The 18,956-nt window shown below is 41.9% G+C and overlaps 1 protein-coding gene across 3 annotated transcripts in view; it reads left to right on the forward strand.

Moving 5' to 3' along the window:
• Positions 1-18,956, forward strand: part of LOC117460832 (RNA-binding motif, single-stranded-interacting protein 3-like) — a 154,736-nt gene that overhangs the window by 31,652 nt on the left and 104,128 nt on the right. For all 3 annotated transcript variants that reach the window (XM_034102421.2, XM_034102418.2, XM_034102419.2), the window contains exon 2: positions 14,784-14,962. In XM_034102421.2, coding sequence (XP_033958312.1) covers positions 14,811-14,962 — 152 coding nt within the window. In that variant the 5' untranslated portion in view covers positions 14,784-14,810. The remainder of the gene's footprint in view (positions 1-14,783; positions 14,963-18,956) is intronic.

Below are 18,956 nucleotides of genomic sequence, written 5' to 3' on the forward strand. Positions count from 1 at the left end.
CACACAGCTGAAAACACTCACAGGCAGATTAAGGAGTAGACAAACAGCAACCGTAACACCCCCCCCCCCCCCCTTAAAACACAAACCCACAGTTTTGTGAACCTAACACACTAACGAACTCCTAATAACACACACTAACCTCTCAACTCAACCTGGACAAGCATCAGCAAACGCATTCTCTGAACCCTTTAATGACGGGTGTCTACTGTGATAATCCCGCACAATCAGAGCCCATTGCAGGAGCCGCTGATTGTGCTTGGATACGCTAGGGCAGAATATAAATGAATCGTAACATGTAGACATCACAATTGGCCAAAGGCTGGGTCCAACATGAATCTTAAAATGTTGTAGAACTAACACCAACACCAACAACACCAAGATTCGATAAACTAGCTGACGCTCTCGGGTTACCGGGAGCGTCGAGAAGTCTAGAGGCTTGTCTGAGCCAGTGTGTTGCGCCGGTCTCGCGACATCCTCACGAGGAGGAGGGGGAGCCACAATTTCTGGCTTCTCCCCGGACACAGCTTCATCGGGAAACACAGGCACAATCACAGGCTCAGATAATGAAATATCAGGAACACTTTTACTCGCCTGTGCACGGGTATGGGTGATCAGGCCAATACCGTTTGGCAGGGACATATTCTGCCGCTGCTCTTTACGCTTCAGAGCTGCGCAGTTGGCGATGACATGTCCAGATTGGTGACAGTAATAGCACTCTCTCTCCTCTCTTTTTACACATTCAACGGCTCAGTAGATGGTGCGGCTGATACACGGCGCGATCTCTCAGTAGAGACCGGGGAAAACACAGATTTATGTGTCAGCACATACTCATCGGCTAACACAGCAGCAGCGGAGAGAGAGTTTACCTTTTGTTCATTTACATACTCAGCAATGCGGTCAGGCAAACATTTCTTGAATTCCTCCAACATAATCAATTCCCTCAGAGAAGAATAATCAATAGCTTTACATGAGGCAATCCACTTATCAAACCACATCCCTTTTACTCTGGCCAACTCCACATGAGTTTGGTGAGGACCCTTCCTAAGGTTACTGTCCTCGAACGTAAGAGCCGCAACTGCTCTCTGAGCTTTTCCAAATAGTTTGCACGTTGCCATCAGAGCCCAAACTTCAACCGGCCACCGCAACGCTGTAGCAATGCGCTCGAAGGCACCAAAATAGGCATCTACCTCAGTCTCACGGAAGGTTGGCACTAACGGAATGTTGCTACTCACATCAAAGGCAGGTGGAGGAGGTGGATGGGAAGGAACTGGAGAGCTTTCTCCGACACGGCCAAAAGCACCGGATGCGCGCAGCTCGGAGTCTAGCTCCAGCTGACGCACCCGGACTTCCTTTTCGATTTCCAGCACTCTCAGTTCCTTGTCTATTTCTAACCTTCGTAGCTCCAGCTGTAACTGCCTGGCTTTCTCCCTGTCGTTAGCTTCCCACTGACGCTGCCTGTCCTTGGCTTCCAACTGGAGCCGGGCGAGACGGACCTTGAGTCTACTCCCTTCCCGGGAATCTAGACTACCAGGAGACGGTGGACTATAGCGAGGCGGCGCGGACGGTGCTTTACACTGCTCGCTCCCCTTGCTGTCACTACCCTCTCCTGTAGCAAGGACATTAGGCACAGTGAGCTCAGCTTGAGCAGGCAACACCAGAGAACCCCTTTCCACCAACTCATCCACCACCAAAGCCTTTAATTCCTTTTTTCCCATTTGCCTATTCACAGCGAGACTGAAATGTTGCGCTATCTCATATAAGTCGTCTCTACGACACTGAACTAACTGCTCATGAGAAGGACAGACCAAAAACGACTCCAAATCAAAAGTTGCCATACTCATACCAAATTGTTTTCAGCAATAAAAAACCACCTATAACGGTCCGTCCACACTACAGCGTCGACTGCGTCGACAGCTTCAATCTGCCCATTCACTTTGAATGGGGTGACGTCACGTTGCCTCGCTTTTTCGCCGAACTGAATTGTGGGTAGCATAGCGGTCCATCTCCGCCGTCTGCAGAGACGCCGGAGTAGCCAGCGCCAGCCAATCAAATCCCGTTTCGTAAAATCTGACAGTTCAAGCCGTAGCCAATCAAACCGCGTCTAAGCTGGGAGAGATATCCCGCCGTTCATTTCTATATTTCAAAAAAAGATGGAGGAGAAACTAATTATCGCTGTAGCAAATCACCCAGTTTTGTATGACCAGACCCTCTTCACCTACCGGGATACAAACCGGAGGAACCAGGCATGGAGGGAGGTGGCAGAGACAGGTAGACATTCCATTTAAATTTGAATCGTTATATTTGGGTGCTTTACCACCAACATTTTTTTTTAAATCCTGAGTGCTGCTTGCAAGAAGGCCATCACCAGAATGTGGTTAACCTCTTAAGCCCGAAGGTCCCCCCAGTGGACCCCTCCCACAGTTTTTTTTGGAGACTATGTCTCAGGGCATCTTAACATTTATGAAACTATTAATGTTTCATACCCTTTTAAAGGTAAGAAACTCCACTAACTGACAATAAGAACAATTGTTAGCTAAATAAAACACAAGAGTAATACCAAGCCTTTGAATTAGCATTGAGCGAAAAAATGCTAACTAATGCTAACGCTTTTTTACACAGAACTCACGGTAGAAATGCCCTTATTACTATCTTAACTGCACAAACAAGATATACGATTTAAAGCTGAGACTCCACAGATTCCACACATGTAATGTCATCACTGTACGACCTCGAATTCCTGGAGCTATCAGCCAGAAAAGAGAAAGTAAACAACATCCGGTTTCAAAAATATTACAATAATTACGTCTTACCTTTTTTGATTTGTGATCAAAAGTTGTGTTCAACGGAATAAAAACGCCACTCAAGGTTAATCCAATGTCTTTGTGTCATGTAGACATTTTTACTGATAATCCATCATCATATTTATGGCAATATACTGGGTATAAAGTTTTGCCGTCCAGGCTTGTACTTTCAGATATGCTTCGTTTGCTTCTCTATTACGTCCGCTATGGTAATGTTTACGTGGATTTGGGAACTGCCCATCGATTCTATTGGATGTAATGGTTAAGAAAAAGGTGTAAATCACACGAATCGACCAATGGGTTCCAGAGATATGGTCCTGCGTAAAGTATAAAGAATGCCAGCCAGCGTAACAACATTACGCAGCCGACTTCATTTATTGTTTACAACGTAACGAAGCAGGAATTGCAGCAGGACCCAGAGCTCACGGAGCACAGAGCGGACAGCAGATAACGGAATTGCAGTTTTGTTGCTTATAGATTATCAGAACATTTCAAAGGGGACACAGCCACATTGGATATTAATCTATGGATTAACTACATCATCGTTTTTAGCGTTTTAATGCCATTGAAGACCAGTTTAGACCAGACAACGAGGAAGGTAAGTCATTGTTAGCCTAGCGCATGTTAGTACCACTTGTTTTGATGTACGTTTTTGTTGATAACCTCGCGAGTTTGTATCTTTCAGTGTTGAGGTGGGCACCGTTAGATTCTGTGTCTTTATGATCAAAAACAATGTGTTGGATGTGCAGCTAGGATAAGTAATAAGGGAGCTAGGAGTGATTTTCGGTGCAGTAATTGGTTAGCATTTTTCGCTCGGGGCTAATTCAGAGGCTCACTGTAAGAGGATAACAGAGTAGGCCTATGTTTTTTTTTCTTTTTTTTTTTTCTTCACAACAGTTGTATTTGGATGGAATGAATACCCATAGTGATAATTCAAAGTAATACAATGATTTTTACAGTGAAAAAGTTCAAATGGAACTGATGGTTCCCAAATAACCCAGAGGTGAGTCCGCTTGGACTTTATTTTTCTAAACCTCTCTAAAAAGGTAAAATATCACTTGTTTTGCATCAATATTGATACAGGGTACTTATTATATGTTATAGTTTGGATTCCTAAAGCTTTTAGTCTACTAGCCCATCATTCAAGGGTGGTTTTCACTATAAGTAATGGTGTTTCTTTTAGGCGGACATTAGAATGTACATGTTTTTACTGTGTTCCATCTGAATTTACTTTAAAATAAAAACATCTATATTGATTCTGACACTTCTACATCCAACTCACAGATGTAACCTTGCTTTGAGAGAAAATATTATTAATTTACCCCTTTTAAAAGTGAAGATATAGTCTTTGTTGTGTTAGTGGCATTTTCGAGCCTGAAACCTGAAAAACAGGCTCAGGGCTTAAGAGGTTAAAACCAGGAAAACCTACTTTGGATGAGTGGATTGACATTGTGTATGATATTTTTAAGATGGAAAGGATAACCCTTGCTTTGAGATTGCAACAGGGAATCTTTTTGTCAAGATGGGAAAAATGGATAATATATGTTACACCATGTACACCCCCATAACCCTGTTCGTGTTTATGTTCTTTCTATGTGTTATAGCATGTTTGAAGGTCAGTGAGGCCTGCCTCTGTATTATCCACAAATATGTAAGTTTGATTTCTGATTTCACTGTTAACGACATGGCTTACAGAGACTATTGTATTATCTATGACTGTAAACATGTGAAAAGCTGAATAAAAAGAGAATTTCAAACAAAACAAAAAGCTAATATGCAGTACAATTGCCTTGATTGCTAGTAGCTTAGTAAGATAAGATAAGACTTGACTTTATTTATCCCGAAGGAAATTGTTGTGCCAGAGTAAAAAAATACAATAAACACAATAAACACAGCAGCACAACAGCAAAACTGTACACTAAAAGTGCAGCAAAAAGAGGAATTAACATCTACAGACAACATGAAACATAGAAACATAGATGGTCACACAATCAATGCAATTATTAGCAGTATTTAGTAGTTAGCAGTGCAAAAAATAGATAATAGATAACTGAGTATAGCTTTTGTAGCTTTTGCGAGCACATTTGTTGCTGGAGGACTAGTCAGATTTTTTTTTTTTTTATTGTATTTGTACAGTAAGCTACCTTACTTAATGTTTGTTGTTAATAATAAAAAAGAACATGCTAACATGCCAAAATGTGATGGTGAACATTGAAACGTTATATCTGCTCCATTAATTGCATGCAAGATTGCTGGTGTTGGCCTTTAGCTCAAAGTACAGCATCAGAGCTGCTAGCATGGCTGTAGACTCTTTTTTTAATCTTGATTCAGCATTTTTGATTGGAAAGAAAATAGCTCGTCTGCTAAATTATATTAAGATCATTTAAAAAAATAAAAAATGTTGTGGCCTTTATGGTAGTCTTCCGCCTTTTTTAAATGTGATTTACAGGTTTGTATCTTCGTACACAATATGTTTAGGGCCCCAATATTAACCAGTGTTAGATAATATCCATTGTCAGTGACCCATCTGTGCCTTGTCAAAACGACTGAAACAGAATTTTACAATGCAGAATGAATTCCAAAACCTGATATTATTTTGTAGCTGTCTCTTCCAGACACACACACACACACACACACACACACACACACACACACACACACACACACACACACACACACACACACACACACACACACACACACACACACACACACAACACACACACACACACACACACACACACACACCCACCCACACACACACACACACACACACACACACACACACACACACACACACACACACACACACACACACACACACACACACAGCATATCCTATCTTTTCAGCTTCTCATTGTTGCCGCGGAGAAACATTATTCTGTCTGCACACTTATTCTATAGTCTCCATTCTTTGACCTGACGCTATATAAGCATTCTGTCTTATTCTTATGGCCTCTTATTCTGATGGTAATTTGACTGCCTGAAAGGACCAGTGGACGATTGTTCTGTCTCATTCAACAAAATACGCTAAAAAGTCATTCCTGGGATTAAAAAAAGCTCTGTGGTGGATTTCCAGGGCTCTGTTGTCGTTCCTGCAGTTGCCCGTCGGCCCCCAGTTCATATGCTAATGAGCAAGAGCTTGATTGTTTCCTCATATTTTAATCTCCTGCACAGTGTTGGAGGAAAGGGGGGCCAGGAGATAGGAGAAGTAAGAGGAAGAGATGATGAGACGAGAGGAAAGGAGATGATGGAACAGGAGAAGAAGAAAGGGCAGGGGCTGGTGGCAGCAAAGGAATGGAGAGGAGGAGAAAACTGAAGACAAAACACGGGGAGGTGAAGTTATGTACGAGGAGGAGAAAAGCGAAATTAGAAGAGGCAAGGGACAAGGGACATGAGAGGGCAGGAAGATATTATGAATATGCAAAGAGGAGACGATAATATATAGAGGCTAGAAGCGCTGTAAGCGTCAGGTAGGAATATATTGTACATTTCACTATACAGTATAAGGAGACATCTAGAGTTCATTAACAGTGATATGAACTGGAGCTGTTGCCGTTAAAACTCAATATTTAGCATTGCTATAGTTTAAACGTTAAGGGGAAAGCTAAAGAACAATGAAACCTCCATACTTTGTCCTTCTGTATAAAACCTATTAAGAACCCCGTCTGATGCCGAACTTAATGTATACTGCAGGGTTGAAACGCTGACCAGGATGAGATGAGAGGAGGAGCGAGAAATACTTTTCGTGTCATTTGCATAAATATGCATAATAAAAGAGCTTTGTGCAAAGCTTCTCTTCAATATGCAATCCCCCCGTCTCCTCTTTTTTTACTTGCATGCTAGAGGTCATGCAATTAAAAAGGAAGAATGTAGCATAGGATTTTGTATCAAGGAGTTTTGAAGCATTATGCTGTGGAATGATTTTCTTGGACATCACTCAGGAATGGTTTATTTTTCTTTTCGAAAGAGTGCAAGGTCAGCAGCTTTAGCGAATAGATTTGTTAGTTACTTTGATTGTTTCTGACAGCAAGAAAATAGCTTAGCAAGTACTTAAATCTTAGCCTGCATGTGTAGAGTACATTATGTTAAATATGAGATTTGTGCACCGGCAGACTTTTGAGGAAAAATAAATAAAATCCTTTCTTGGATATCAAGAACAGTTAATCTGAAAAATCTGGAACTAACCAGGTGGTTGTATTTTTGGGGAATGTGCTGTTATGCATGGAGAAAGGCGTTTGTTTGCTTCCTAATTTACATTGTTTTGGAAGCAATCGTGGCCAGGTCAATCTTGAACATACTCAGAATGCTTCTACTTCATTCCTTAGCTAGGGCATTTCTCAGTATTTTTTTCTGTCCAAAGCTGCATTTTTTCAAACTCTCACCCTGTTCAGGATCTGAAGATAAATTGTACGAATTACTTGATGCAATTCAAGCTTTAGAATTACATTCTGAAAACAAATAAAAACACAGAAGAAAATATACCCAAATGGGGACAAAGTTGTTGCACAAACACGTGGTAGTGGGTTTTGTCTTTTAAGTTAAACAGCTCGTCTGTGAACTCACACAGCCTGCACCCCCGCACTCTCTGACCTTCTGAAAAACACAGCCACAGGAATTTGCTGAGAGTTCACCACAGCCTCTCCATCATATCCTTATCTTCCACCCGGTCAGTAAGCATCAAGCCCAAACGATATGTCCCCCTGGGATGTTTGTGCAACGTGTTTATGACATCCCAAGTGTTGTTGATGCTTTTGTTGCTGATGTTAACATGAGAGGTAGAGGGCTGGAACACAGTGTTCCACTGGGAAGCAACCTTGACGACCTGATCTTCTGAGGAGACGGAGAGAATCGGAGGGGGGAGGCATTTGGGAAGGGGACTGGGAGAGTGACGAGAGAGGAGAGGAGGTAGGGAAGCATACAGCAGCAAAATGAGCGATCAGTGTACAGTAAGTGCCTTTATTGCACTGCTAGTTTCAAAATGCAGGAACAATGACTTTATTTCCAGAAGAACTCAGCACTGACAGATCGGGTTTTTATGATGTGAGAGAAGTGAAACATGTTGATGAGAACGATGAACGATTTTACCAGCAGTATTGTCTTTAGTTACAGTGAGTATCTGTTAAATACAGTTACAGATACTGCTTTACATACAATTAAATATCCTTTTTTTTACCCCTTCAAATGTATAAAATTCTTCTTATGAAAAAAAAGAAATTGAGTATATTGTGATTGGTCAACTTTCTGCATTTCAAATTAAAGTGATATTTATTTCCATATAGATTGACCTTACAATGGTCTCTTTAGTTGAGGCTGATGCAATTTGCAGACTGGTAAAAAATGATATCCAGTTATGTCTGCGTTTAAAATCTGCAGAATTTCTGCAGGTCATGAAAAAACGAAACAGCCTTAAATTGGTATAATTATGGCTGTATTAGCCGAGGGGTATGGTTAATCTAGTGTTACACTTGTAAAATAAAGTGGTTGGTGTGGTATGTTTTACAAGGGCTCCTATTTGATGTGTATTTCATTTGCAGATTTGTTCAGGTTCGTTATCCTAATTGGCATAATAAGAGGTCTGTTAAGGTCTTACATGTATTTAAAGAAACATGCACACACTGTGTATGATTGCCTTCACTTGTAGCCACTTTAATATTTTAATATCAGTGTACCTCATGTAGGGTAAACTAAGTGCAAATCTGTTTTCTGGGATTGCAAGCTTTACCTGGAACTGGACTTTGAAATGATTTAATAAATAGCCCTCTCAGGTGTGATTTGCCCACACATTTCATGTACTCCCCATACTTAATCACAGGCTATACCTCCAGCCTACACATTCCTCAACTCAACACTTGGAAACCTCATCCTGTATTGGATATCATAAGGCTTGTATCCAACAAGGCTATTTATACCTGCACACAACATTGCCTGGACTTACTGCAGCTTCCTCTGCTTTCCCTGACAAACATATGCCATGTTTCCTTCCTTTATATTAATAACTTTAACTATAGCTTTTGGGTGTGGTATCCCTGAGGCCTCACCTTTGAGTATAACAAGACCTGGACGAGACACTTTGCTTGTTTTGGTAAATTCCTAAAGAGATGATTTGTTGTCTTTCAAGGTTTCCGACAGAAGCTGTAGCCAAGGCTTCATTTAGCTGCTTGTAATCTCTAAATGGAGATGCTATATTCAAAGCCATGTCTCCATTCCAAGCTCTTCCTTAAACCCTTCCGCTGCTGTGTTTAGAGGCACAAAGAGTAAGGGAGAATCTCAGCGCTGGACCCAAAAATAGCCCGCATTCTTTCCTCTGTGCTTCAGGAAGCATCAGAAGAGGCCGGAACAAACCCCTCGCCTATGTCCCACTCGTTCCTTTCTCTATTGTCCCGTCCTCTTTCCCCCTTCCCCACTCTTATCCTTTCTCACTCATTTGTGTCGGTATCAGCCATTCCTCCTTCTCCATATCTCTACAATTTTCTGTGGCGTCCTCTCTCACATTACTCTGCCCCTTCCCATACCTTTCACCCAAAGTTCACCCCTCTCTGGGACTGAGCGACTTCTTTTCCCCTACTCTCTTTTCCTTTCTACCGTTACTAGTGAGTTTTCCCATGCTTTCATCTATTATGGAATCACGCTGACGACAGCTAAGTTTGATCCTTGTGAATGTCTCTTCATACACGCCCACATGAGTGAGAATATCCATCATATTACATTCACAAATGCCCATGTGAGCCTTATTAATTGTATAAAAGAGTTATAGCAGCAGACTATTGGACAAATGGTTGGCTATTGCTGTAATCTCTCGAGCCATGTATCTGTCTTACACTTGGTGTGTGTCCTTCTGTCTGTCTCTCTGTATCTCTGTTTTAGTCTAATAAAGATAAATGTGCACAGATACAACAGCTACGCACTGACTTACAGAGTGCATCAGTATGCAACCACGAAAATCGGTTCTGCTGAAAATAGCAGGGGAAACCTGACCTTAGCAAGGTCAGTGTACTTTACTGGAACTCTGGAGGAAAACTGAGCTGTGGTTACATGAGTGTGTGCGGGGTTGGTTTAAATCCATTTTCAGGGCTTTTCAACTCATTGTTTGGAAAGTAGAGAACTCTTTATGGACGAGAGGGCTATAGACAAGTGTGAGTGCATGTGAGGTCTGTCTAGCATGTTTATGTGTTCTAACCTTAACCTAAATGATGTACTGGATGGCTAGAGAAGAAGGGCAGTAAGACTTCACAGAATGGTCTAAAAAACAAATGGGCGGTGGATGGTAGTGTAAGGTATGTTGCATCAGCAATCTAGCAAAGTTTCATTTAAAAAAAAAAAAAGGCCTGTGTGCAAAATGAATTCACATATTGTTTGCAATATTGAGGAAATGGAGAGCCAAAAGAGTCCAAACTGGAATAAGATATTGCAGCTTAAGAGCCATGTCATCTTTAATTCAACCCTTCTCTTTTGGAGTATAATTTGCACCACAAAAGGGCAATGTTATGAGACAGAAACAATGGAACAAATATGGTTGAATAGATTACTGTATGTAATTGACCTGTTAGTTACTCAGCCAACAAGCTTGTTATCTGACAGTCGAAGAGCTTCCCCCCTTTATTAACACTTCATTGAATACAATTATGTAAATCCTGAGAACGAAATGGCGGGTGAGTAAAGGACCCAGTATAGACACAACAGAAAGAGGTTAAGAAAGCTATTAGGACTGACCGGTGCTAGCATGTTCCTGGCTGGCTAACATGATAGCGATTAGCTTGCAAGCTACGCTAGTGTACCGACTTGCCAAGCAAGAAGAACTCCATGCGCGTATAGCAACATATAGATGTCATGCAGTTTTTTGAAGGATCAGTTGTTATTTTGAATTTTTATATAAATGAAAGACTAAACAACTATATATATATCTTGTGTATGTAAGTGTTTGGCTTCTGCAATCGACTGACACATCTGCATTGTTTCTTAGTGCATTTACAGAATGCATCACATATTAAAGGATTAGGCTGTTGTGTTTTTTTACAGTGTCTTGTGAATCAGTAACCAACACTGATTTCCTGTGTTCTAGCCCTCTTTGCATGTCACTGTGCGGATAAACATATGCCCATCAGGTATTCAGCAGCATGCACATATATGACGCCGCGCAGCAATGTTGTGTGCCGTTCACAGGCTCAGCCGTGCATGAAATCTACGAAAAACCTGGCGACTGTGTTTGCTTTGTGTGACAGTTTGTGTCACTGCCTCAGAGCCGTTTTCCCACTGCGAGAGCTTCTCCACTGTACTAAGTGTGTCAACAATACCAGCTGAGAGGCAGCCTTCAGTCCACACACTCCAACTGCAGAGTAATCCTTAAAAGACACAAACTGGGAGAGAATAGGGAGGGAGTGGGGAAGAAATATAGAGCGAGAATGTGGGAAGTGGAAAGATAGAGGTGAAAAGAGCAAGAGATTGAGTGTTGGTGGTGTCGAATTTGACAGAGAGGGAGAGAGGGAGAATAGAGGGAAAAGAGCTGTTGCCAGAGAAAGAGAGATTTCAATGTTTCAAAGGATTTCCCTATCACAGTCTCTGACACATTACATACACAGCTCACTATCGGCCCGACCCTGACAGCTGCACAAATTGGCTGAAAGAGGTTCCCTGGGCAAGGCCTTTGATCAGGTGTGTGTGTGTGTGTGTGTGTGTGGTGTGTGTGTGTGTGTGTGTGTGTGTGTGTGTGTGTGTGTGTGTGTGTGCGTGCGTGTGTGTGTGTGTGTGTGTTGTGTCAGCGAGTGAGAGGAAGGAGAGAGGTTTAAACAGTTGTGCATACCTGGACATCTGAGTCTGTTTTTGTGGGTAAAGAAAGGATTTTTTCTGCTCCAAATCATGGTGGAATGAAATGAATGTGTATACTGTAGATAACGCTGACAGTGAGTGTGCGTGAATACATCTTGCCAGATTGGTTATGTTTGGGTGCGCATATTGCTGTGCCGGCATATGTGCAATGTGTCTTATATGAGGCATGTTTAAGCTTTATTCAGGGTCTTTTTCTCTGTCAGATTTCAGCCTGGGGTCTTTCATTTGTATCCGTCTCTTCCCATCAGACATGTTTGGATGTTATCTTTCAGAGGTGGTTGTGTAAACAAACCCATTGTTAAAAGGCTCATATGGAACAGCCCTCGACACAGTTCAGGCTTTGAAGCAGGGAGGTTTTCATTATCATGATCACAGGCCCCACATGAAAACACATTCGCGCACCTCTCAGTACAAACCGCCCACTGCTGGCCCCTCAGCAGCTCCTCTGGAGGCATTTTGAGTTTGATCCTCTGCTCAGTGTTTCTGTTCTCTGACAAGCAAAAAAGCTGTCCATAAGAAAAAAACTGCCTAACGATATCAAAGTTCATCTTTTGTATCTACCTATCTACCCATATATCCATCCATCCATCCATCCATCCATCCATCCATCCAACGTAATGTTACATATTAATTTGTTTTGATTATGTTACTAATTAATGATCAAAGACTAGTGAGTCAACAAATTGACAGAAGCTTTAGTTAGCAACAGTTAGCGGTTAGCATTACTTAAGCTACATCATCAAGAGAATATGTATATTACAAAGAGTAGAGGTAGGGGAGCTGGAGGACACCACAGTTAAAAAGCCAGTACACATGATCTCTATTAGATATGATCAAGTTTCAACAAAATCTAATTAAAGTGGTGCCTTAAAATCTTACTTACTCTACTTGGTAGATTATGTGACACGTGCACCAAAGATATAGTGCAAGAACAGGCCTTTGTGGCACAAATTGGGACTGAGACCCCATCCTCTCTATTACCAGTCTGCATCAAAAATATTTCAAGATAAAATAGTTACATAATGTTACTTTAAGCATGTTACCTAAGCAAACATTTATTCATTTTTCCCATTAGAATTCAGAGAACCAGAGACAATATTTTCGCAGTGAACAGAGTATTGTGATATGGTCTGGAGAAAATACCAGACTGCAAATGTAAGGGATTTAGGAGTCACATGCAATATAGAGTCATATTTGTCACAGCCATTCAAATGAAGTATTACCCAGCGCAGCCTTTTTTCATCTCTGTACTTTGTCATGTTTTTGCTGGGCTATTAGTGTAATGCACTCGCCAGCAAATGACACTACTCCATAGACAGCCTCTCCTTTTACTGCTGCATGTCTGCTGTATGTGTGTGTTGAATCCTGTTAGCGCAGCCTGCCTGAGCTGCCAGTGTGTGTTTGTGTGTATTTGTGTGAAATTGTGTGCCATTTGAGGGAAGTACAGGTAATGGATTAATATCAGAGCTGGTTCAGGCAACACATTGCTGCGCGTTGGCAACCTGTCATTATCACAAACACCGACTCACACACAAACAGGCTCAAACACGCTTACTAGCAATCTCACACACATATGCACACACATCCGCCAAATACAGTATACCTCTAAGAAGATGCACTCACTATCTCACCTGTCTCTATCCCTTCGCTTCACTTTCGCTCCCTGTCTTTGATCAGTTCTAACTGCAGCGGTTGTTGAACTTGCACACAGCACAGCACTGGTCCCACTGTAGGGAACTAGATGTTCCAGTGGGGAGGTTTTTCTCTGAACATGAATGAGACAAAGTGAGAACATTGCTGTCATACGAACCATCAGCTTGTTTACTTCCTCTAAACTTCACGTAATAGTTAGCCTAAGGCAGCGGGCATGCAGGCACGGTTGGGAGTGCACTCTGAACCCTTCATCCAAACACTCATTAATCCCGCTCTGCCCTTTCTCCCTGCCAGAAATTGTCATCTTATTAAGTCAGCAGTGAACCGAGTAATTGGACAGTGGAGGCTGATAGGAAACGTTTGAGTAAGTTGGGGCGAGATGGCCTGGATTTTAAAAAACTGGATAGCCTGGTTTATTCACCCATAACGAGATGTTTGACAGAAACTGCTTAACAGGTCAGTGTGTAGTATTTAGGGGATCTCTTAGCAGAAATGGGATATCCTATTTTCAGTGATGCAGAACCTGAAACTTTTTGGTTTGGTTTTTGTAACCTTAGAGTTAGCCCTTTAGCCCATCTTTGTAGGGAGCAGGTTTATTGCATGGATACTGCTATGTTGCGACACTATGTTTTTACTTTACACTTTTCAGAACTGCAAACCAAACACTAGCTCTTTTTCATGTTTTCATTGTCACTGAAGTCTTGCTCTTGTTAAACTGCAGTAATGCTAGTATCCCCCTGAATGTCAGTGCTTCTAAATGAGTGTGATGGCATTTGAGCGAGGGTAAGGTCCCTTACCTTGGTTTTGCACTCCTGGGTTATTAGCATAGTCTTGTAAGGGGAAGGGTTAGCAGAGGGCTTTTTAGCTGGTTCCAATCGGCAACTGCAAAGCTAGATGCCCCTCAATCCTTCACACTGACCCTTTGAGCAGTATTGTAAACTTTAAGAAATATGTTACAGTACCTTGAAGTAGAAAGATCAATGGTATCAAAACAAATGTGTCCAATTCTGTTTGCATTGGAGAATAAGTTAAAAGATTCAATTTTAAGATTCATCTTTAGACGTAAAGACCTGTCAAGATAGCTGATGCAACTTCAAATACACTCACCACTGACAGGACACACGCTCAAAGCCATCTGTCCAGCAACTCTTTGTAAAGCTCTTTCTATTTAATAAAGCCGCAAATGGCTTGATACAAATGAAAAGTGGAGAAATGTGTGCTAAGATTCAGCACAGCCTGTCAGCGTTATTGATACAAGCACCCAAAGTAACACTCAGTACCATGATCATAATAAACACTACTAATCATCCACATCCTGCTTCCTTAATGAGATTTGCTTCCTGTTGAATCAAAGATATTGGTTTGGGATTTGCCGTAGGAAGTTCAGGAAGATGATGTGACAAGTGGGGAATTATTAAATTGGTGATTATTTTGGCATTGAAATGTGAAAATATACATTGACCTGAAGTGCCCTTTTCCTCAATTTTTTCTCTGTCTCTACAGCAGTCCTATGCTCCTCCCCCGCAGCCCATGGCTCCGCCCAGCCCTGGCATGACAGGAGGAGGAGGTCATGGAGGATGTCATGGAGGTGGGCTAATGGAGCAACTCAGTAAGACCAACCTGTACATCCGAGGCCTGCCTCCTGCCACCACGGACCAGGACCTCATCAAACTCTGCCAGCCGTGAGTTCTAGTCTTTTCTTTCTCTTCAACTTCATGTGACCCTGTCCTGCTCTGCACATGCATCCTTCAGCTCCTTTTCGTTCCTGCTCCGTTCACTTCAGCTTGTGGTAATTAGTTGTGCGTGACTCCAACAGCAGTTTATAATGAGTATCAACAGTTTGCTCTTGACCTCTCTGCCCACCCCCCTGTGCTTCCTCAGAGGAAAAAACACAACACAGCTGGGCCTAACCCATCCGCTCTCTTTGGCACTGGGTCACACACACACACACACACACACACACACACACACACACACACACACACACACACACACACACACACACACACACACACACACACACACACACACACACACACACGCACGCACGCACGCACGCACGCACGCACGCACGCACGCACGCACGCACGCACGCACGCACGCACGCACGCACGCACGCACGCACACACACACACACACACACACACACACAGAACTGCACAAGGACAGACACATACATCCATTTGCAGAAAATGAAAACCCCTTAATCTTTAAAATGTCTGCTAATGCTTTGGGACATTTCTTGTTAAAAGACATGAACATGTTTTACGGCATGGCAGGCCTATCCACTCCTTCTATTAAATGGAAGTAACATTAAATTGGCTGAATAGAAATGTAATTGCATGTAGTTAATGCTACATAGGGATACCAGTAAAACAGATCTGCATGATTGGTAATGAAGCTGATTAAGGCATATATTTATTATTTATAAATATTTATTATAACCCTGGCAGCAGTGATTGTCATACTCAGTTTGTGCTGTGAATGTCCCACTGCTCCATAAACATTGAGATTGAAAGTTCACCTTGGAAACAGCATGTCACAAAAACACTGTGGTATGACTTTTAAAATTGAGTTTGAATAAAACATTTAGGCATAACCTGTGTGCAGATAGATTGTTAGTGCAGTTTAAAAACATTGTGCTTAAGTGGATGGATTATATTTGAATTTGCTCTAAATTGTTTGTTTAAGAATGATGAGGGCGGGGAACCTAAATAAGATGAAAATGCCCTAGTAAGGTTGGGGAACAAAATAAATGTATGCTCCTTCAATAATCTTGTACAATTTTGTATCGATTCAAAACTTCAAACATTGATTTCCCTAAAATCTCTCAGGAATAACATAGCAGAAAGCCAGAGGGTACCAATTTACTTTACGTTTTTATTCTTGAAGTATTGCAAAATACTGATAAATATTCAGTAATAAGTATTCACAGTATTCTGTGCAAGTTGGGCATATGTGTGCTAACGTCTGCCTTTGTGTGTACATTATTGTATTCATCTTTTCTTTTGTACCCTGCTCTCATGACATAATATGCCACACTGCCTTTATTTCATTTCATTTCATTTCAAACCTTTATTTACCCAGGTGTATCCCATTGAGATCATTGATCACTTTTTCAAGGGAGACCTGCTCAAGTAGGTTCCACATGAAACATACAAACATAAACAGAACACAGCACACAGACAACTTAATCAAATTAGATCGAAAGTAATGAAAGCTGTGATACCAAAATATTTAAACCTCTCATTACTAGTCACAGCTCAGAGATCAGTTTTAAGGGTGTGAGCAGGACACAGAGTTTAAAACTAACCTGCTGAAATGAACCTAGAATATTCTCCTCACAGCAATATAGCGAAGCGTATCTGTGCGTCCTGATAATACAATGTTGAATGGTGTAGGAATCCTGCAGTAACTGTTAGGCACTTCTCATCCTTGGTGTTTAAAGTCGATCCAGCACATTTAATTCCCAATTGTCCCTGTGTGGACAAACAGAGCAGAATGTAATGCAAACAATAAACCAGCTTTTTCCAGAGAGGGTCTTGTTTGCCTCCAGCTATTACCTGATGCTATCACATGTAATTGAAGAATGATATATTGCTCTAAATATTCTGCTGGTAACGGCTACAAATGGTCTCATCAACATTTATAATTGATGTAATTGATATTGGAAAAAGGTGGATAAAACTAAATGTGAAGACTATACACACACACACCTACACACACACACGCACGCACGCACATGCGCACGCACGCACATGCGCACGCACGCACACACACACTCCATAACTTGCCCTTCTGCGTGTCAGCTGCAGTTCAAGCCTGTTGTATTTCAGCTTTGCCCTGCAGGCGTTCTGGAGAAACAGGGTGAAAAATGGGGGCCAATAAAAGTTTCATTAGAGGCCCAGTCAGTGTGCCAAGTGGCCAGTAACATTTAGGAAAGGTCAGTTGAGGAGGGGGGGGGGGGGGGGGTCTTTGTGTTGGCCAGCGGTCTTTGCCTGGACTTTCCAACTCTCTCCAGCTTTCAAAAACCGACTGGATGGCAGTTTCCTGTCACTCACTTACATGACATGCACCCAAACGTGCACAAACACACACACCGGCATCTCATTCATGCACACATTTACAATGAATAACAGAAGGACAGTCCCTTAACACTGACACACACTCATACACACACACTTTTTAAACTCAATGTCATCCTCATACTTATTGTTACCAAGCGTGGCTTTTTTTTCCGCCCACCAGCACCATCCTCTCCCTTCCTATTCTGTCCTCCTCATTTCCTCCCTCCCTCCCTCCCTCCTCTCTCTCTCTCTCTCTCTCTCTCTCTCTCTCTCTCTCTCTCTCTCTCTCTCTCTCTCTCTCTCTATGCCCCTTCCCTCCACCCCTCACCCCTCTGTCCCTCTCTCTCTGTCTCTGTGCCAGTTCTCAGAGTGTCAGTGAAAAGTGCTGTTGTCAGCTGACATTTCCAATCACTCCCCCGGTCGCCAAAACTATGGACACACTTTGAACGTCTGGGGACAGAGCAGAACGTGAGCAGAATCTAAAGCGGAGCACAAGGGCAATTTCTCTCTCGCTCACCCGCTTTAACACACACTTGTTGTCTCTCTCTCTCACCCTAACCACTGATTTATCAGGCCTATCTCTCTATCTATCTGTCTGTCTGTCTATCTATCTATGTATCTATCTATCTATCAATCAATCTATCTGTCTGTCTGTCTGTCTGTCTGTCTGTCTGTCTCTCTGTCTCTCTGTCTGTCTGTCTGTCTGTCTCTCTGTCTGTCTGTCCGTCCGTCCGTCCGTCCGTCCATCTATCTATCCATCTATCCATCTATTTATATATCCATCTATCTATCTATCCATCTATCCATCTATTTATATATCCATCTATCTATCTATCCATCTATCCATCTATTTATATATCCATCTATCTATCTATCCATCTATCCATCAATCTATTGATCCATCTATCTAATGGAGAGGTTGAATGAGGACAGACTATATTTAACCACTAAAGATGAATATAAAACCCTCAATAACTTCACAATCTGTCTTTAATCCTCAGCGTAAGAACAAAAGTAAATCTTCCTCTAAAACCCGCAGAATGGCTCATGTAAACTTGACATGCTTTGCAATGTGCTCCACTGTTGTGTCTCGTCAGATTTGTTAGTTTTTTATCCTTGTTTATTTGTATTAGTATTATTTCTCGGTTTAGATAATATTGTCAAGTCCGCGTCTGCTAACCCTTTTTGTTGTCTGTCATTTCCTGTTTTACTTTGGTAATCTCCTCTCTCCTTTCAGGTAGTTCGACTCCTACCCAATACCATGGCCGTTTCTCAATGTCGAGGAGACTTGCTTGTTAGCATATATGCTGGGCATTTCATCAGTGATTCGGCGCCACTCGATGACGTAGTATGCTTGAAATAGTGGCTCTGGAGCAGCTTTACTCGAAATTGAGAAACGGCCCCTGTGTGTTCACTGACCTGATTAACTGCCCCACCCTTATTGTTTGCACCTGTAGAGCCCCTTGTGTGTGTATTTAATCTGTGTTTTCTCTGTGCCAAGTGCCAGATCGTTTCGAGCCTTGTTATTTGTCAGCCAGTTGATATCTTTTCTAAAGTGAGTTTAAGTTAGTATTTAGTAAAGTCATTTTTTGGAGTCCTTGTTTACCAA

This window comes from Pseudochaenichthys georgianus, chromosome 16 (genome assembly GCF_902827115.2).
Source record: "Pseudochaenichthys georgianus chromosome 16, fPseGeo1.2, whole genome shotgun sequence".
Taxonomy (NCBI): Eukaryota; Metazoa; Chordata; class Actinopteri; order Perciformes; family Channichthyidae; genus Pseudochaenichthys; species Pseudochaenichthys georgianus.